The sequence below is a fragment of the Cetorhinus maximus genome, chromosome 1 (genome assembly GCF_964194155.1).
Source record: "Cetorhinus maximus chromosome 1, sCetMax3.hap1.1, whole genome shotgun sequence".
Classification (NCBI taxonomy): domain Eukaryota; kingdom Metazoa; phylum Chordata; class Chondrichthyes; order Lamniformes; family Cetorhinidae; genus Cetorhinus; species Cetorhinus maximus.
The window spans coordinates 236222367-236243258 of NC_135879.1; the positions used below are offsets into that span (position 1 = coordinate 236222367).

Here is a 20892-nt window from a genome sequence, read left to right on the forward strand (position 1 = left end):
AGAGTACATTCTGCACCCTTGCTACCCTCAGTGCTTCCTCCAAGTGGTGTTCAACAGGCATAAGTACTTATTCATCAGCTGAAGGCGGGCAGGGAGGGGTGCGGTACATGGTAACCAGCAGGAGGTTTCCTTGTCCGTGTTTGGCCTGATGCCATGAGGTCCACAGTCAATGTTGAGGATTCTCAGGACAAATCCCTTCTGACTGTATACCACTGTGCCATCTCATCTCTTCCACTGCAAGGACATACCCAGGTATGGTGAAAGTGGAGCCTGGGACATTATCTGTAATGTACGATTCTGTGAGGGTGACTATGTCAGGCTGCTGCTTGACTAGTCTGTAAGACAGCTCTCCTAATTTTGGCACAAGCCCCCTGATGTTAGTCAGGAGGACTTTGCAGAGTTTGCTGTTGTCGATTCCAGTGCCTAGGTCGATGTCGGGTGGTCCGGCCAGTTTCATTCCTTTTTATTGGCTTTGTAGTGGTTTGATACAACTGAGGGTCTTATTAGGCCATGTCAACTACATTGCTGTGGGCCTGGAATCACATGTAGGCCAGACCAGGTAAAGGCAGCAGATTTCCTTTCCTAAAGGGCATTAGGGTTTTTACAACAATCAACAATGGTTTCATGGTCATCATTAGACTTTTAATTCCAGATGTTTATTGAATTCAAATTCCACCATCTGCCATGATGGGATTCCAACCCAGGCCTCTAGAGCATTACTCTGGGTCTCTGGGTTACTAGTCCAGTGACAATACCACTGTACCATTGCCTCCCCTTTACAGCCAATGAAGTTCTTTTAAAGTGTAGTCACTGTTGTAATGGTGTCATAAATTCATTGCAGAGGAGTAGGAGGCCATTTGGCCCATCAAGTTGATGTTAGCTCTCTGTTGAGCAATTCAGTTAGTCCCTTTTACCTGCTCTATCCCCGTAACTCTGGAAGTTTATTTGCCTCAAGTGTCTGTCCAATTTACTGTTCAATTCATTCATCGTCTCTGCTTATATTTGTAGTCAGCAAGTTCCATATCATTACCACTCACTGAATAAAAGAGTTCTTCCTCACATCCCCTCTGTATCTCTTGCCCAAAACCTTATGCCTGTGCCCCTAGTCCTTGTACAATGACTTAATGGGAATAGCTTTGCTTTGTCTACTTTCCTTTACCTGTGACAATCTTGTACACTTCGATCAAATCTCCCTCAGTGCTGCGCTGGTGTGTCAGCCTTAATTTTTGAGTTGAAGTCCTGTTGCTGGATTGAAACCACATTTTGCAGGTGAGAGTTTTACCAACTGTGCCACAGCTAACATGGGCAATTATTAATTTACCAGTGTCATTAAAATAGAGAGGACATAGGTTATGTGAAATTTCTTTGTACAGATTGTGGCATGAGGAGTGGTCGAGACAAGAGATTTAACCATGGCTCAGTGCGCACTCTTGATTTTGAATCAAGGAAGTTTCAGCTTCAAGCCCCACTCCAGAGACTTGCATGCATCATTGAAGCTGACCCTTCCAGTGCAGTACTGAAGAATCATTGAACTGTCATAAGTACCATCTTTTGGATGAGACATTAAACTTAAGCCCTGTCTGCTGATTAAGATATATGTAAAAGATCCCACAAAGCTCTATTCATAGAAAAGCTTCTCATGATGTCTTGGCCAAAGCCTACTCCTCAACCAACATTACCAAAAAAAAAAAAGAATTATATGCTCATTATTACATTAGTGTTTACCTTGCAATGCTTTGCCTTTCCCTTTAACTTAACCAGCTAAGATCCACAGGCTGGTGAGCTGATTCCAATCTATTGGCAGCTCATCTCAGTGATGATTCGGGGCTCCCAACCACAGTTTTACTTTACCTGCCCCTCACTGGGTGAACGGGGAGTACAGTAAAATGAGGCCCACAATCTGCCTGCCTGACATAAGCCTCCAAACTTTATTCACTGCATAGCCACATTGCTATCTAAACTCAATCGCCAAAAGCTTCTTGTCTGAGGTTGCAGTTGTGGGTCAGCAGTGTCACGCTAGCTTCTGCTGAGAATTTTTTTTGAAGACTGTGGAAGAATGTATCTTTAAACTCTCACCAGCTCTCCTCATCAAACACAACACACTTGTGGCAATCATATTCTGTTGGTTCCAATGTACTTGCGGTCCCAACTGAACATCTGTCCCCATTAAACTAGACTGTCTTAAATAGCACAGAGGTTATTTACTGGAAACAAGCCATAGAACATATCAACTCCTGCAGGAAGAGACAGACTACTTTTCTGCTAACATAATTGTGACAAGATAAATGGAGACTACTGAATGGGATTCAATTAATCGCATGAGGGATGGAAATTTGCGAGCTTGTGAATAATTGTACTAAATGTTTACACCATCCCTTCACTATTGGTGACATAGAATGAATTTCAGTCCACATGGTTGCAATGAAAGGAACCAAACTCTAAGTGTAGCCTCTTTCAGAGTTGGCACTCCCCATTAGAGGGGTCTCTGTGCAGGAATCCTCCACATTTCGGCTGGGGATTTAGCATGGGGAGTGTTGCACAAAGCACACCTTTCAAGTACGTTTTTAGAAAGATCCATGGTTCCCACCCTTGGGCTGCCTGCAATGTTTTTATGGCCATGGTGAGGCCATTGTGAGCTTGCAGCTCCTCTCCGCTGTGTAAAAGGGCCTGTTTCAGGCCCACGTCCCCTTCAGCTACCCTTTTGAAGAAGGGAGCAGGCAGCTTGGAAGACCTCTTCTGGGCCTGGCCAAGCTGGTCATCCATGGGTGCAGGCAGAACACGTCCAAGTGGGTTATTGGGCCAGACAGCCCAATTACATTCTGGGGCGACAACCGTGTCTGGGTGTCACTGGAGTGGGAGTGGCTGTTCAAGGCATCAGAGAAAGTAGGATGTGTAGTCGACACCAGGAACAAGGTTAATTTTAAGACCATAAGACATAGGAGCAGGAGTAGGCCATTTGGCCCATCAAATTTACTCCGCCATTCAATGCGATCCATGGCTGATCTGATAATCCTCAACTCTACTTTCCTGCCTTTTCCCCACAACCCTTGATTCCCTTACTGATTAAAAATCTGTCTATCTCAGCCTTGAATATACTTAATGACCCAACCTCTACAGCCCTCTGTGGTAAAGAATTCCACAGATTCACTATCCTCTGAGAGAAGTAATTCCTCCTCACCTCTGTCTTAAATGGGCGACCCCTTACTCTGAGGTTATGCCCTCTGGTCTTAGACTCTCCCACAAAGGGGGAACAACCTCTCAACATCTACCCTGTCAAGTTTCCTTTTGGTTTTGGAATTTATTGCTTCTGCCCCTTTATAAAGAAGGCACTTTTGTTCATTCGATTTTGACTAATGACTCCTGTGTCATCCTAAGTGGTATCTTATAGGAGTGAGGCGCAGGCTCAATTTGGAGTTAGGTGGACTCTTTTGATGAAACAAAAGTCATTAAATTAAACAAAACTATCTATAAATCAGCAGGGATGACAGCCTTGGTGGGGCACTGTAACTAAAGCAAAGCATCAAAAGAAACTTACAAAATCAAATCAAAATATCATTTCTGGGGGGGATAAGTGCTCTTGGTGAAGCTTAAACTCACAATCTCAGCATCTCACATGTTCTACACTACCATATGAGCAGCACATGCTAACTGATTGCACCACTGGAGCACAGTCTAGTGTTAGGTGGATGTGAACTGACTATGTCTTGGTTACCAAATAGGATAATTAAATTATTAATTGGACTCGCTTAAACCATAATTGCCTTCTTTTTAAAGATGGACAACCAGTAAGTTCCAACTTAAAATAAAATTAACATCAACATTACTTCCTGCATCCACCATGCACCCCAGTCCTTCTGATGGCTTAAGCATACCAGCAGATTCTGTGTTCCCTCTCCAGGTATACCAAGGTGCAGATATAGCCACAGAAGAGAGGCAGTCAGCTGGAACAATCAGCCCCACACCCTCATTGAGCACATGCTGCCTGGGCCTGGGATTGACCACTTCGGCCAGGCCCTAGAGCAGTCCCCGCCTGGAGGTACTCCTACCTGTCCTCTTGCCTCCACACTGGGCGACCACTGATCCAGGGTGTGGGACTGATGGGCAGCCAGAAATTGAGGAGTAGCACCTGCAAGTGAATGGATAGGACTCAAAAGCACCTAATCAATTCCATGGTGTGTCACTTATTGATCATCTCATTTAAAAAACCCTACAAGGTGGTTGGTGTGGAAAGTAACATCAGGCTTTTGCAGTGGGGAGTGGTGTTCTTGGATTGGGGGATAAGATGTGTACAGAGTTATGTGGAGCTGGATGTTGCACAGCTTTTTCCAAGTAGCAACAGGCACAATGGCTTCTTTCTATGCTGTAAGATTCTATGGGACTCAATCAAAGGAAGCTTCAATTTATATCATTTTCATGCTAAATATGAGTTAGGTGAGTGGTAGGGGATGCTTATTACCAACATTAGGTACAAGAATTATTTATGTGTGTGCGTTTATATGTGCCCCTCGTGTGTGCTATGTTCATGTACTATATTCTGTACACTGAGCACTGTATGTATTGTCCTTAACATGTTGTTAAGAGAACTGTAATTTTTTTGCAGTACCTATAATATTGCTGCAGAGATACTACAGATCCATGATACCATTCAGCTAGCTTCACAAGTCATTGATTGCCATTCTGAAATAAAGGATAAAGAATTGGGTTCAAGAGGCCACTTTGCCCTAGAACAGGCTATACTGTGACTGGTCACGAGGCTGAAAACACATGTGCAACTAGCTCTGGTCTTCAATAATTCCCAATGTATTTAGAAGTGATTTTGAACTTGAAATTGGATCCTCATCTTCTCCTGCAGCAGCTGAGTGTTGAAATATTTATATCTAAATTCCATTATCACCACCAATTTAATGAGGGGAGATCTACATTCCTCTGGGTGCATACTTTAAGCATGAACTTGGCTGCATTTTGTGTGCCGCCTCTGGGTGTGTTTCTGGAGGTTGGGGGCACACATGGAACATAAAATAGGGTGAGCGCCAACCTCACCACCTTCCTACCCACCCCGGAGCTCACCACCATAATAGGGCGTGCGGGTGGGTGGGAGGTGGAGGAGCCGAAATTGGCAGCCCACCTGCTGTATTTAAATAGGTAGTCAAGGGTGAATTAGGCTTGTTTCCAAGCCAATTGCCCATGCCATAAAACGATTGGCATGGGTAGCCAGGCAGGAGTGGGCAACCCGATCTTTTTAAAAGGAACCTTCAAAGAGGGGGAAGGAAGAGGGGTTTCATTTATCGGGGGATGTCCTTTGCCGATCTGGGGGGGAACGGTTCCCCCTAAGGTTGAACCCCTCCTTCTTCCTAATCACCCCAGCCTTAAAACCAACTCACCAAGCCTGCCCCCCCACCACCCCGACCAGCTAAAACCCTGCCTGACCAAGACCCTGGACTTAACCAGCTTCGGGAAGGCCTGGCCCTCCACCATCATCTTCCTGCAGTCCCGGCAGCGGCCACTAACGCTCCCTTGGCACTGCTGGGACTGATGGAGCTGCCAGCCAATCCGATTGGTCGGCAGCTCCAGAGGGCGGGACCCCCTCTCCAGTCAGAGTCTGAAGTCCCACTGGGCCCTTATTAAAGATGCCCGCAGCACGTTATGGCTGCGGAGTGGGCTGGTATGGAGCGGCTCGGCTCCATGCTAACTTTACCTCTGGAGGTGTCGGCTACCCACCGCCCTCCTGTTTTATTCTGCCCAATAAATTTGTCCGATTGTTGAAACTCTGGTTTCCAATCTTTGTGCCATTATATTCTCTTCATTATACTCTTCTGTTTTATTGCTTTACCACAGCTATTCATTTTGAAATTCATTTTTTTCAAATACCCAATCTGTATATGTATATCTTTTTATGTGTTAGCTCAGCTCAGTTGTCAGCACTCTCATTCTCTTGAGCTCAGAGATTATTAGATTTCAGCTCCGCATAGCGACTTGAATGCATACCTTTTGCAATCCAGTGCAGTGCTGAGGGAGTGCTGCACTGTTGGAGCTGCTGCCTTTTGGGTATGATGATCAAACATTTTCCCATCTGCCCACTTAGGTGGACGTAGAAGATTCCTTGGCACTGTTTCGAAGAAGAGCAGGAGGTGTTACCCATCAGGAATGATTGGACATTTTGGGGTTGCTTTTCTTGGGAAGAGAGGAGGTTGATGGGAGATTTAACTAAGATGTATAAAATTATAAAGGGCCTCGATGGAGTGAATAGGAAGAAGGTCTTTTCAACAACCAGGGTGGTATAGATTTTAAAGTAATTGGTGGAAGGATGAGAGGGATTCGAGGAGAAAGTATTTCACCCAGAGTGTGGTAGGGATCTGGACTCTCACTGCCTGAAAGGATGGTAGAGGCAGAAGCCCTCATCACATTTAAAAAGCTGTTGAATATACACTGGAATGCTATACCATACAAACTTCGCACCAAGGGCTTAAAGGTGGGATTAGGCTTGATAGCTCTCTTTTTTTGGCCAGCATTGACACAATGAGCCAAATGGCCTCCTGCTGTGCTGTAAGATTTTGTCAGTCTCTGGAGTGGGATCTACACTTCCAATCTTAATGACTCAAAGGCTACCCATCGAGCCAAGGTTAATGCCTTTCATTGCATTGCTGCTTATGAAATTGTGCAGTTGTGTAGCTTGTCTGCAGCTCAATGGTAATTCATCATGTGAAGACAATTCAATGAGATAAGGTACTATCTATAAATGTAAGTATTATTAATTTATCTCATAGTTCTGTTTGCTTGGCATTCATTTCCTACTGTGCCATTTGAGATTAAATATTTCCTTCTAAATAGTAATCTATGCCATCACTTTAATGACTGCTGTGCCAGAGTATAGTATATTTTATTTCAGCACCATTCGGCAGAAGATTTTGTGTCCTATTGTATTAATGCCAAGTTGCAGCACAAATCTCTCACCTTGTGTTTGAAATGTCAGTTTCTCACCTAATTATATCTTTTCCCCAACGTTTTTTTAAAATTCTTCCATTTTCTTTTCAGCTGTGTGGAATTTCAAAAGCACTAAAGAGCATCATATCCCTCTCCAGATCGGAGACACTGTCAACATCCTCGAAATATGTGAAGGTGAGTGTGCACTCATTAAAGTTCAGGCTCGGGCTTGAATCTCCTTTGTTTCTGGGTTTCCTTGTGTAAATTCTTCAGTGGCAAATGTGCAGGCCAAGTGGGGATGTCTAGCAGGTTGAAAGTGTTTCCGTGTGACATAGATAGTGTTAAACAATCCACCAGGATTAGCACAAAGGGTTAATGTCGATACAGGAAAGGACATTTGTCAATGTTGGGGTACATCTCAAAGGATTCAGGTTGATATGTAAGGACAGAAATGGTATCCCAGGGGTGGTGTTGGTTTTTATGTATAAGAAAATACAAAAATAAAAGGAATAATTGAACCATAGAATCATAGAATATTGCAGCACAGGAGGTCATTTGGCCCATCAAGCCTGTGTTGGCTCTTTCGAAGAACAATACAGTTATCCCAATCTATCTCCTCGCAGTTCTTTCGCCTTCAGGTATTTATCCAATTCCCTTTGAAAGCCTACTATTAAATCTGTTTCCCCCATGCTATCAGGCCTCCCATCTCAGCCTCCTTCGGAGGTCCCCAACATCACAGGTGACAATCTTCAGCCAATTTGATTCACCCAATGTGATATCAAGAAACAACTGAAGGCACTGGATACTAGAAAGGCTATGGTAATAGTACAGAAGGCTTATGCTCCAGAACTTGCCGCACCCCTAGCCAAGCTGTTCCAGTACAGCTACAACATTGGTATTTACCCGGCTATGTGGAAAATTGCCCAGGTATGTCATGTCCACAAAAAGCAGGACTAATCCAACCCGACCAATTACCGCCCCATCAATCTACTCTCGATCATCAGTAAAGTGATTGAAGGGGCCATCAACAGTGCTATCAAGTGGCACTTGCTTAACAATAACCTGCTCACTGATGCCCAGTTTGGGTTCCACCAGGGCCACTCAGCTCCTGGCCTCAATACAGCCTTGATTTAAACGTGGACAAAAGAGCTGAATTCAAGAGGTCAGATAAGAGTGACTGCCCTTAACGCCACTCGGCATTTGACCGAGTGTGGCGTCAAGGAGCCCTAACAAAACTGAAGTCAGTGGGAATCAAGGGGAAAACTCCCCATTTGTTGAAGTCATAACTGACACAAAGGAAGATTGTTGTGGTTGTTGGAGGTCAATCATCCCAGTCCTAGGACATCACTGCAGGAGTTCCTCAGGCTAGTGTCATAGACCTAACCATTTTCAGCTACTTCATCAATGACTTTCCTTCCATCATAAGGTCAGAAGTTCACTGATGATTGCACAATGTTCAGTAACATTCGTGGTGCCTCAGCCTGAAGCAGTCTGTGTCCACATGCAGCAAGACCCGAACAATATTCAGTTATGGGCTAATAAGCGGAAAGTAACATTCATGCCACACAAGTGACAGGCAATGACCATCTCCAAGAAGGGAGAATCTAACCATCGCCTTTGACATTCAATGGCATTGCCATTACTGAATCCCCCATTATCAACATCCTGGGGGGGTTACCGTTGACCAGAAACTAAACTCGACCAGCCATATAAATACTATGGCAACAAGAGCAGGTCAGAGGCTAGAAATCCTGTGACCCGTAACTCACCTCCTGACTCCCCAAAGTCTGTCCACCATCTGAAATACTCTCCACTTGCCTGGATGAGTTCAGCTCAAAGAACACTCCAGGACAAAGCAGCTCACTTGAATGAAACCCTATCCACCAGCTTAAACATTCATTCTCTCCTCCACCGATGCACAGTAGCAGCAGTGTACCCTCTGAAAGATGCACTGCAGCAACTTCTCAAGCCTACTTCAGCAGCACCTTCCAAACCCGTAACCTCTACCACTTCTAAGGACAAAGGCAGCAGATGCATGGGAACACCACAACCTGCAAGTTTCCCTCCAAGCCAAACACATCCTGATCTGGAACTATATCACCGTTCCTCCACTGTCACTGGATCAAAATCCTGGAACTCTGTCACTAACAGCACTCTGGGCGTACCTACACCACATGGACTGCAGGGATTCAAGAATGTGACTCACACCACCTTCTCAAGGGCAATTAGGGAAGGTCTAGACATCCCATGAAAGAATAAATAAAAACGATATCTGGCACTCCATCCCAAATCCTAACCACTTGTTGCATGAAAAAAAAATTCTCATCGTGTCTCTAGTTTTTTTGCCAATCACCTTAAACTTGTGCTCTCTGGTTGGCTAGCCTTCGAGGATTGGAAATTATTTTTGTTTGTTTACTCTATCTAAACTATTCCTGATTTTATGCACCTTCTCATAGCCTTCTATACCCTAAGGAGAACAACTCCAACTTCTCCAGTTTACCCATGAAACTGTAATACCCCATTCCCGGAACCATTCTGTTCCCACTCGTGAAAGGATTGAGAACAAGAGGACACAGATTGAGAGTCATCGGCAAAAGAAGCAAAAGCGATGTGAGGAAAAAAACTTTCTCACACAGTGAGTTGCTAGTGTCTGGAATTCACTGTCTGAGCGTGTGACAGAGGCAGTTTCAGTCCAGCCATTCAAGAGGGAATTAGATGATTATTTGAAAAGAAACAATCAGCAGGGTTACGGGTAGAAGGCAGGAGAATAGCACTAGGTGAAATGCTCATTCGGAGAGCCAGTATAGACATGCTGACCCGAGTGGCCTCCTTCTGCACTGTAACAATTTTGTGATTCTGTGATTCTAGTTAATCTCTTCTGTACCTCCCCAAAGCATTCTTATACTTTCTGATCTGTGATTCCTAGACTTGGGCACCATACTCCAGCTGACAGTAAACTAATGTTTAATGTAATTTTGGCATGATTTCATCACTTTTCCAACTTATGTAGAACTCAATTTCAACTCTGTGCAAGTGAATGGATTTTGAATGCGTTAAAATAGGGCCTAATATCATGCCTGTAATTTGTAAAGCCCAGGACCCCATTCATTTTAATATTATTTTATTTACTTTGTTAACCAGTTCCTGTTGCCTTCAAAGATTTGTATACAAACTCCCTGAGGTCTCTGTCCTTGCACCCTCTTTAAAATTAGACCATTTAGCTTGTACTGTTTCTTCTTCTTCCTACCAAGATTTATCACATCACTATTTCCTCATGAAGCCTATTACTGTCTTTTTTCTTGTTGTTCGTTTATGGGGTGTGGTGTGGGTTAGGCAGCATTTATTGCCCATCCCTAATTGCCCTTGAAAAGGTGATAGTGAGCTGTCTGGTGTTGATACACCCACAGTACTGTTAGGTAGGGAGCTCCAGGATTTTGACCCAGTGTCTTCCTCACTCTTTGCTATGCTTCCATGTTTTGTGTCCTGTACCTCCAAATCCAAGTCACTAATGTATTTCAAAAGCAGTGGGGTCCAAATACTGAACCTTGGGCAACTCCATTGTATCCCAGTAGCAAAAGAGGTGCTCACCACAAATCTCTGCTTCCTGTTTCTTAGACTATTTATTTGCTGCTGCTGTCCCTCTTGCCTCATGGGCTTCAACTATGCTAACAAGCCTGTTACATAGTACTTTGCCAAATGCCCTTTTGAACGTTCATATATCCAACATCGACTGCTTTGGCCTCATTCATCCTCTCCGTTACCTCATCCGAAACCTCAATCAAGTTAGTCAAACACAATTTGCTGTTAAATCTGTACTGGAGTGGGGTGTTGTAATATGCCTTTAAGGGATAGCAGCATGCCATCACTTTAAGGGGAATGTATCATGTAACACAGCCTCAGTTTCACTTCAGCCTGGAGCAGTACCCAGACACACAGCTCTGATGTGCTCAAGCTTCCTGTCTATGTACATCTGTTCACATGTGCTCAGAAATTAATAAATTAACCCACAATGTGTTTGCACAATCCCTTATGAGTGATTGGTGCCTTTATATCGATATAACACACACGACAGGGGAGTCAGGCTACCTCCCCGACTTTAGCCCGTCTTTCGCGGGGCGTTTTGGCATGAGTGGCGTTGCGGAGGTTGGCCAGTTCACATCTCATCATGGTAGAAGAGGAATTTAAATTCAGTTAGCAGATCAAATAAATGAAATGATTGGATGGCTGTGAAAATGCACCTCATTCACTGAATCTCCTTATTTGATTAGCTAATTGAATTTAAGCTCCTTAGCTGCCATGGTGGGAACTTAAATTTGTTCATCAAGTAACATAACCACTCTGCTGCCACATCCCAATTTTGCCTCTGCAGATAGGTGTCCATTTTGGTCACTAACTTCCCATTAACTTCATCTGATGACATTTCACTGTTAGAAGACCATTGCATTCCCTTTTAGGGTAGCTGCCGATCTATTCTTGTCTTGTCTCTCTGTCTGTCTTATTTCCTTTCTCACTTCTCCTCTGCACTGCCTTTATTCATTCCGATTCTCTGCCTGTAGCTGACATCGGTCATGTGCCCTCTTTCCCTGTTTCAGCCAACTCCTTCATCATCCAAGGAGCTCTGGCTTTGGTTGCCCTCCTTTTCCTCGTCTTGTGGGAATGAGATTGTACGTGAACCATCTCATCCTTAAAACCCACTCAATGCTCCATTTTCCTTCTGCTTGCCAGTCTTTCACTCCTATTTAGCCGGGCCAGATCCCACCTCGGTTTGCTGAGATCAGCTCTCTTCCCAGTTAAGTATGATCCTTGTCCTTTAATACAGATAAACTAAACCTTACAAAGTTATGATCTCTGTTCCTGAGATGCTTCCACAACGGGACATTCTCCACTTGACCCACTTCATTCCCCGGGACTAGATCAGGTAATGCCCCTTCCTCATTGGGAAAGAAACATACTGATCAAGAAAGTACTCCTGAATATATGTCAGAGATTCCTCCCCTTCTCTGTCCTTAATGCAATCATTGGTCCATTCAGTGTTGGGGTAGTCAAAGTGGCCCATTATCATGACTCTATAGTTCTTGCATGTCTCAGTAATCTCCTGAAATTTGTTTCTCCATCCTTCCCAGGAGTTGGTGGCATGTAAAATACATTAATCTCTCTTAACCTCAATGAAATAGATTATGTTTTTGACCTTTCAAGGACATCCTTTTCAACTGTAATATCTTTATTAGTCAAAACTGCTAACCCTCATTTTTGCCTTTTTCTATCTTTCCTGAATACCTTGTATCCAGGGAAATTAAGCATCCAATCATTCCTTCTTTGAGCCAGGTCTCAGTTGCATTAATATCCCAGGGACTATTAGTGACTACAGCTCACCAACCTTATAAACCTCACCATAAATATACATACTTGCACTCTAAACCCAACTTATACCTCTTTGTATTTTCTATAATCTCACCCAGTTATGTACTATTTTTAACTCTCTCTAGTTGTTCCAGTCTTTTGCCCACACTTTAGAAAGGTGCCAAGGACTTGGAAAGGGTGCAAGCCTTAGAGAGGGTGTAGGCCTTGGAGATGGGTGCAAGCCTTGGGGTGCAATAGAGATTTACCAGATTGATATCAGGGATGAGATGCCAGTTATCTAAAGTGAGGCTGGGATTGTTCCCCTTAGAACAGAGAGGATTAAAGGGAGATTTAAGAGAGGGGTTGAAAATGATACATTTTGATACAATGGACAGGGAGAAATTAGTTCCACTGGCAGGACAGTATGTAAGACGAAAAAGATTAGTGAAGACAAATGTAGGTCCCTTACAGTCCGAAACAGGAGAATTTATTATAGAGAACAAGGATATGGCAGAGCAATTAAACAACTACTTTTGTCCTGTTTTCATGGAGGAAGACACAAATAACTTCCCAGAAACACTAGGGAACCAAAAGTCTAATGAGAAGGAGGAATTGAAGGAAATTAGTATTCCAAAAAAAACAGTGCTGGAGAAATTAATGGGACTGAAAGCCAAAAAATCCCCAGGGCCTGATAACTTACATCCGAGGGTACTAAAGGAGGTGGCCATGGAAATAGTGGATGTATAATAGTTGTCATCTTCCAAAATTCTGTAGATTCAGGAACAGTCCCAGCAGATTGGAGGGTGGAAAATGTAGCCCCACTGTTTAAAAAAGAAGGGAGGGAAGAAAGTAGGGAATTACAGGCCAGTTAACCTGACATCAGTAGTAGGGAAAATGCTAGAGTCTATTATAAAGGATGTGATAACAGGACACTTAGAAAATATCAACAGGATTAGACAAAGTCAACATGGGTTTATGAAAGGGAAATCATGTTTGACAAGCCTATTGGAGTTTTTTGAGGATGTAACTAGCAGAATAGATAAGGGAGAACCAGTGGATGTGGTGCATTTGGATTTTCAGAAAGCTTTTGATAAAGTCCCACATTAGAGGTTAGTGTGCAAAATTAGAGCACAAGGGATTGGGGATAATATATTGGAATGGACTGAGAATTGGTTAGCAAACAGAAAACAGAGAGTAGAAATAAACGGGTCTTTTTTAGAACGGCAGGCAGTAACTAGCGGGGTACTACAGGGATCAGTGCTTGGGCCCCAGCTATTCCCAATATATATCAATGATTTGGATCAGGGAACCAAATGTAATATTTCCAAGTTTGCTGATGACACAAAACTAAGTGGGAATGTGAGTGGTGAGGAGGATGTTAAGAGGCTTCAAGACGATTTGGACAAGTTGAGTGAGAGGGCAAATATATGGCAGATGCAGTATAACGTGGACAATTGTGAATTTATCCACTTTGGTAGGAAAAACATAATGGCAGAGTATTATTTAAATGGTGATAAATTGGGAAATGTTGATATACAAAGGGACCTGGGTGTTCTTATACTTCAATCAATGAAAGCAAGCTTGTAGGTGCAGCAAGCAGTTAAGAAGGCAAATGGTATGCTGACCTTCATTGCAAGAGGACTTGAGTATAGGAGCAAGGATGTCTTAGACCACAAGACCATAAGATGTAGGAGCAGAAGTAGGCCATTCAGCCCATCGAGTCTGCTCTGCCATTCAATGAGATCATGGCTGACCTGATAATCCTCAACTCCACTTTCCTGCGTTTTCTCCATAACCCTTGATTTCCTCACGGATTAAAAATCTGTCTGTCTCAGCCTTGAATACACTTAACGACCCAACCTCTAAAGCCCTCTGCGGTAAAGAATTCCACAGATTGACTACCCTCTGAGAGAAGAAATTCCTCCTCGTCTCTGTATTAAATGTGCACCCTCTTACTCTGAGATTATGCCTTCTGGTCCTAGACTCTCCCACATGGGGAAACAACCACTCAGCATCCACCCTGTCAAGCTCCCTAGGAATCTTATATGTTTCAATAAGTTCACCCTCTTTCTTCTAACCTCCAATGAGTACAGGCCCAACCTACTCAACCTCTCCTCAAAAGAAAATCCCTCCATACCTTGGATCAACCTTGTGAACCTTCTCTGGACTGCCTCCAATGCCAGTATATCTTTCCTTAGATAAGGGGACCAAAACTGTTCACAGTATTCTAGGTGTGATCTAACGAGTGCCTTGTACAGTTTTAGCAAGACTTCCCTATTTTTATACTACATTCCCTTTGAAATAAAGGCTAACATTCCATTTGCCTTCCCTATTACCTGTTGAACTTGTATGCTAGCTTTTTGGGATTCATGCACAAGGACTCCCAAATTCCTCTGTACTGGAGCTTTCTGCAGTCTTTCTCCATTTAAATAATATTCAGCTCCTCTATTCTTCGTGCCAAAGTGCATAACCTCACATTTCCCTACATTATATTCCATCTGCCAAGTTTTTGCCCACTCAATTAACCTGTCTATATCCCTCTGTAGACTCTTTGTGTCATCCTCACTACTTGCCTTCCCACCTATTTTTGTCTCATCCGCAAAACTTGGTGATAGTACATTCACTTCCCTCATCTAAGTCATTAATATATATTGTACATAATTGAGGCCCCAGCACCAATCCCTGTGGCACTCCATTAGTTACAGGTTGCCATCCTGAAAATGCCCCCCTTATCCCAACTCTCTGGCTTCTATTAGTTAGTCAATACTCTACACATGCTAATACACTACCCCAACACCATGGGCTCTTATCTTATTAAGCATCCTTATGTGTTCCTTATCGAATGCCTTTTGGAAATCCAAACATATTACGTCTATTGGTTACCCTTTACCTATGCTGCTTGTTATCTCCTCAAAGAATTCTAATAAATTTGTAGGCATGATTTCCCCTTCATGAAGCCATGCTGGGTCTGCTTGATTAGATTATGTATTTCTAAATGCTCTGCTATTACATCCTTCATAACAGGCTTTAACATTTTCCAATGACAAGTGTTAAGCTAACTGGCTTATAGTTGCCTGTTTTTTGTCTCCCTCCCTTTCTGGATAAGGCTGATCAGCAATCCTCTGGGACTTTTCCAGAATCTAAGGATTCTTGGAAGATTACTGCCAGTGCATCCACTATCTCTGTAGCTACTCCCTTTAATATCTTAGTATGCAACCCATCAGGTCCAGGGGACTTATTAGCCTTTAGCCCCAATAGTTTCCCTAGTAATTTTTCTTAGTGATAGTTATTGTATTTATTTCCTCCACCCTCTTTTGCCCCTTGATTATTTAGTATTTTTTGAATGCTATTAGCATCTTCTACCATGAACACTGAAGCAAAGTGTTTATTCATCTCCTCTGCCATTTCCTGGTTCCCCATTATTATTTCCCCAGCCTCATTCTCTAAAGGGACTTATGTTCACTTTGGCCTCTCTCTTCCTTTTTATATATTTAAAGAAGCTCTTACTGTCCGTTTTTATATTACATGTTAGTTTACCCTCAAAGTTTATTTTCTCCCTCATTATATTTTTGGTTGGCTTCTAAAAATTTTCCAATCCTCTGGCTTACCACTAATCTTTGCCAGATTGTAAGTTTTTTCTTTCAATTTGATATTATCCTTAACGTCCTTGGTTAACCATGGTTGGTTTATCCCCTTCCTTGAATCCTTCTTCCTCACTGGGATATATTTTTGTTGAGAGTCGTGAACTATTTTCTTAAATTTCTGCCATTGTTCATCAATTGTCTTTTCTGCTATACTGCTTTCCCAGTCCACTCCAGCCAACTCTGCCCTCATTCCATTGTAATTACCCTTATTTAAGTTTAGCACAATTCTTTCCGACCCAAGTTTCTCACTCTCAAACTGAATGCTAAATTCTACCATATTATGGTCATTGTTTCCTAGGGGGTCCTTTACTCTGAGATCATTTATTAAACCTGCCTCATTACACATTACCAGATCCAAAAGAAGCCTGATCCCTAGTTGGATTCACAACATATTGTTCTAAGATGCTGCCCAGAATACATTCTATGAATTCTTGCTCGTGTCTACCTCTGCCAATTTGATTTTTCGAATCTACATGAAGATTAACGTCACCCATGATTAATGTACTGCCTTTTTTACATGCCCTCATTATCTCATGATTTATTCTCTGTCCTACAGTATAGCTACTGTCAGGGGGCCTATAGACTACTCCTGCCAATGTCTTCTTCCCCTTGTTATTTCTTACCTTCACCTGTATCGATTCTACATCTTCCGATCCAAGATCCTTTCTTGCTGTCGTACTTATTTCATCTCATACTAACAAAGTTACCCCACCACCCTTTCCTTCCTGCCTGTCCTTTCGAAAAGTCACATACCCTTGAATATTTAGTTCCCAGCTTTGATCTCCTTGTAATCACGTCAACGTAATGGCTATAAGATCATACCCATTAACATCTATTTGAGCGGTTAGTTCATGTATTTTTTCCGAATACTATGTGCATTCAAGTAAAGAGTCATAAATTTTGCCTTTTTACCATTTTTTCCACCTTTGACCCTATTTGCTGCTGTTTTTTTATGTTTGTACATTCTCTGTCCCTTCCTGTCACACTCTGGGTATTATTACCTAAATAGCTGCCCTGCAAGGCTGCCATATCCTTTTGCTTTGTAAGCCTATGTATCCCCTTTCCAGAAACCACCCCACACTGTCTATTTAGTTTAAAGCCCTCTCCACAGCCCTAGTTATTCAATTCGCCAGGACACTGGTCCCCGCATGGTTCAAGTGAAGCCCGTCCCACCGGAACAGTTCCCTTCTACCCCCAGTACTGGTGACAGTGCCCCGTGAACTGAAACCCGTTCCTCCCACTCCAATCTCTGAGCCACATATTTAACTCCTTGACTTTATTTACCCTATGCCAGTTTGCCCGTGGCTCAGGTAGCAATCCCGAGATTATTACCTTGGAGGCTCTGCTTTTTAATTTAGCTCCGAACTGTCCAAATTATTTCAGCAGAACCTCCTTTCTAGTCCTATCAATGTCATTGATACCAACGTGGTTGACGACAACTGGATCCCTCTCCTCCCACTCTAAGTTCCTCTCCAGTCCTGAGGAGGTTTCCTTAACCCTGGCACCGGGCAGGCAACACAGCCTTCGGGACTCACTTTCATGGCTGCAGAAAACAGTATCTACCCCCCTAATTATACTGCCCCCTACCAGTACTGCGTTCCTATTCCGCGCCCCCCCCCCCCCCCCCCCACCCCTCAAATTGAATGGCTTCCTGTACCACGGTGCTGTGGTCAGATCGCTCATCCTCCTTGCAGTCCCCGCTCTCGTCCACACAACTTACAAGAGCCTTTTAACTGTCGGTCAGTTGCAGGGGCCGAGGCTCCTCGAATGCCACCTCCTGGCTCCCCATACCTGCCTCACCTGCAGTCACACCCTCCTGTCCCTGATCACTGACCAAGTTTGAATTACCTAATCTGAGGAGTGTGACCGCCTCCTGGAGCAAAGTGTCCGGGGAACTTCCCCCCTCCCTGATGTGGCGCAATGTCGGCAGCTCGGACTCCAGTTCCTGAACTTGGATCCAAAGTACCTCGAGCTGCAAACATACTGCAGCTATACAGGGCCTTGGTGAGATCATGCCTGGAGGATTGTGTGCAGTTTTGGTCTCCTTACCTGAGAAAGGATATATTTGCTATAGAGGGAGTGCAGCGAAGGTTCACCAGACTGATTCCTGGGACGACAGGATTGTCGTATGAGGAGAGATTGGGGTGACTAGGCCTGTATTCACTGGAGTTTAGAAGAATGAGAGGAGATCTCATTGAAACGTATAAAATCCTGACAGGGATGGACAGACTGGATGCAGGAATGATGTTTCTTCTGGCTGGGGGGGCCAAGAACAAGGAGTCACAATCTCAGGATACGGGGAAGACCATTTAGGACTGAGATGAGAAGAAACCTCTTCACTCAGAGGGTGGTGAACATGTAGAATTCTCTATCACACAGGGCTGTGCAGGCCAAGTCACTGAATATATTTAAGAAGGAAATAGATTTCTAGACTCTAAAGGCATCGAGGGGTATGGGAGTATGGCGTTGAGATAGAGGATCATCCATGATCATATTGAATGGCGGAGGGCCGAATGACTTGCTCCTGCTTCTATTTTCTATGTTTCGATGTTTCTAAGACATGGATTTGAAACAACTGGCGAAAAGCCAGGAGGAGAGGAGAAGAATTGATTTTACTCAGCGAGTTGTTATGATCTGGAGGTCACTTTCTCAAAAGGCGGTGGAAACAGATTTGGAAACAGATTTAATAGTAACTTTCAAAAAGGAATTGGATATGTACTTTAAAAGAATGTAGATCTATTGAGAAAGTACAGAGGAGTAGAACAGCTTGCTTATCCTTTCTAAGAACCAATACAGATAAGAACGGTTGAATGGGCTCCTTTTGTGCCATACAAATCAATGATTCTTTGATAGTATGGTCAAGATAGAGATTGAAGTGAGAGAACAGAAATGAATTAAATGGTTGTTTGAATCTGTTAAATGTCAACAATTGTTTTTGACCCAGGAGCACCTGCTTGAGGGGAGCAGCCATTTTAGATTTAGTTTTATATAACCAGATATGATTGAATAAGTTAGGAAACACCTTGGAAAAGTGTCAGTAACATAATTGGTGACAAATTCCACTTGGATAAAGAGCATATAACACAGTCTCCTAAGTTGAAGAAGATACTTTGGTGGAATGAGATAGCAATGAATGGAGCTGAGCTGGAATAAAGTTTGAAGAAGTAGTGGTGCCTTTTCAAAGCATAATATAGGGATTTCAAAATTAATTTATACAAGTGGGTGGGAATATAGTCCCTGCCTTTTTATTGGGGTTACTGCAGTCCTTAGTCCAGCCTTTCACAATCACAGGACATCCCAAAGCACTTTATAGCCAATGAGGTACTTTCAAAGTGTATTCATTGTTGTAATGTCAGGTAACACAGCTGCCAATTTCCACACAGCAAGCTTGCGCAATGCAATAATGACCAGATGATCTGGTTTAGTGATACGTGCTGAGTGGTGAATACGTGGTGAATATTGAGAGCAGCACAGCTCCATTATACCATAAGACATAGGAGCAGAAGTTCAGTGAGATCATGGCTGATCTGATAATCCTCAATTCCACTTTCTTGCCTTTTCCCCATAACCCTTGATTCCCTTACTGATTAAAAATCTGTCTATCTCAGCCTTGAATATACTTAATGACCCAACATCTACAGCCCTCTGCGGTAAAGAATTCCACAGATTGACTACCCTCTGAGAGAAGAAATTCCTCCTCATCTCTGTTTTAAATGGGTGACCCCTTACTTTGAGATTATGCCCTTTGGTCCTGACACCCCCACAAAGGGAAACAGCCTCTCAGCATTTACCCTGTCAAGCCCCCTAAGAATCTTATACGTTTCAATAAGGTCGCCTCTCATTCTTCTAAACTCCACTGAGTACAGGCCCAACCTACACAACCTCTCCTCATAAGAAAATTCCTCCATACCCGGGATCAACCTAATGAACCTTCTCTGGACTGTAACCAATGCCAGTATATCTTTCCTTAGATAAGGGGACCAAAACTGTTCACAGTATTCTAGGTGTGGTCTAACTAGTGCCTGGTATAGTTTTAGCAAGACTTACTTATTTTTATACTACATTCCCTTTGAAATAAAGGCCAACATTCCATTTGCCTTCCCTATTACCTGTTGAACTTGTATGCTAGCTTTTTGTGATTCATGCACGAGAACCCCCAAATCCCTCTGTGCTGCAGCTTTCTGCATTCTTTCTCCATTTAAATAATATTCAGCTCCGCTATTCTTCCTCCCACAGTTCATAACCTCGCATTTTCCCACTTTATATTCCATCTGCCAAGTTTTTGCCCACTCACTTAACCTGTCTATATCACTCTGTAGACTCTTTGTGTCATCCTCACCACTTGCCTTCCCATCTATTTTTGTGTCATCCGCAAACTTGGCGATAGTGCATTGACTTCCCTCATCCAAATAATTAATATATATTGTAAATAATTGTGGCAACCAGAGGGGTGTCATTTTGACGCCACATATGATAGGCACCATAATATAAAAGCAAAAATAAAAGCAAAAAACTGCGGATGCTGGAAATCCAAAACAAAAGCAAAAATACCTGGAAAAACTCAGCAGGTCTGACAGCATCTGTTGAGAGGAGCACAGTTAACATTTCGAGTCCGCATGACTCTTCAACAGAACCTGTTAAAGAGTCATGCGGACTCGAAACGTTAACTGTGCTCCTCTCAACAGATGCTGCCAGACCTGCTCAGTTTTTCCAGGTATTTTTGTTTTTGTATAATATAAAAGCAAAATATGCGGATGCTGGGAATCTGAAATAAAAACAGAAAATGCTGGAAAATCTCAGCATGTCTGGCAGCATCTGTGAAGAGAGAAACAGAGTCCATATGACTTCTTCAGAGCTAAAGAGAAGTGGAAATATAGTGGATTTTATGCTGTTTAAAAAGGGGTGGTGCAGGTGGAATGAGATAGAAGGTCAGGGATAGGTGACAGCTCAGGTGAGATTGACAAAGATGTCATCGACACAAGACAAA

At 43.1% G+C, this 20892-nt stretch overlaps 1 protein-coding gene and 1 long non-coding RNA gene across 3 annotated transcripts in view; one reads left to right on the forward strand and one right to left on the reverse strand.

Moving 5' to 3' along the window:
- LOC144688041 (dedicator of cytokinesis protein 2-like) overlaps window positions 1–20892 on the forward strand; it is a 1154257-nt gene that overhangs the window by 60873 nt on the left and 1072492 nt on the right. Inside the window, exon 2 of the mRNA XM_078554696.1 lies at window positions 7033–7116. Within this exon, the coding sequence (XP_078410822.1) occupies window positions 7033–7116 (84 nt within the window). The remainder of the gene's footprint in view (window positions 1–7032; window positions 7117–20892) is intronic.
- Window positions 1–20892, reverse strand: part of LOC144688187 (uncharacterized) — a 40397-nt gene that overhangs the window by 10495 nt on the left and 9010 nt on the right. The gene's annotated exons all lie outside the window — the stretch shown is intronic.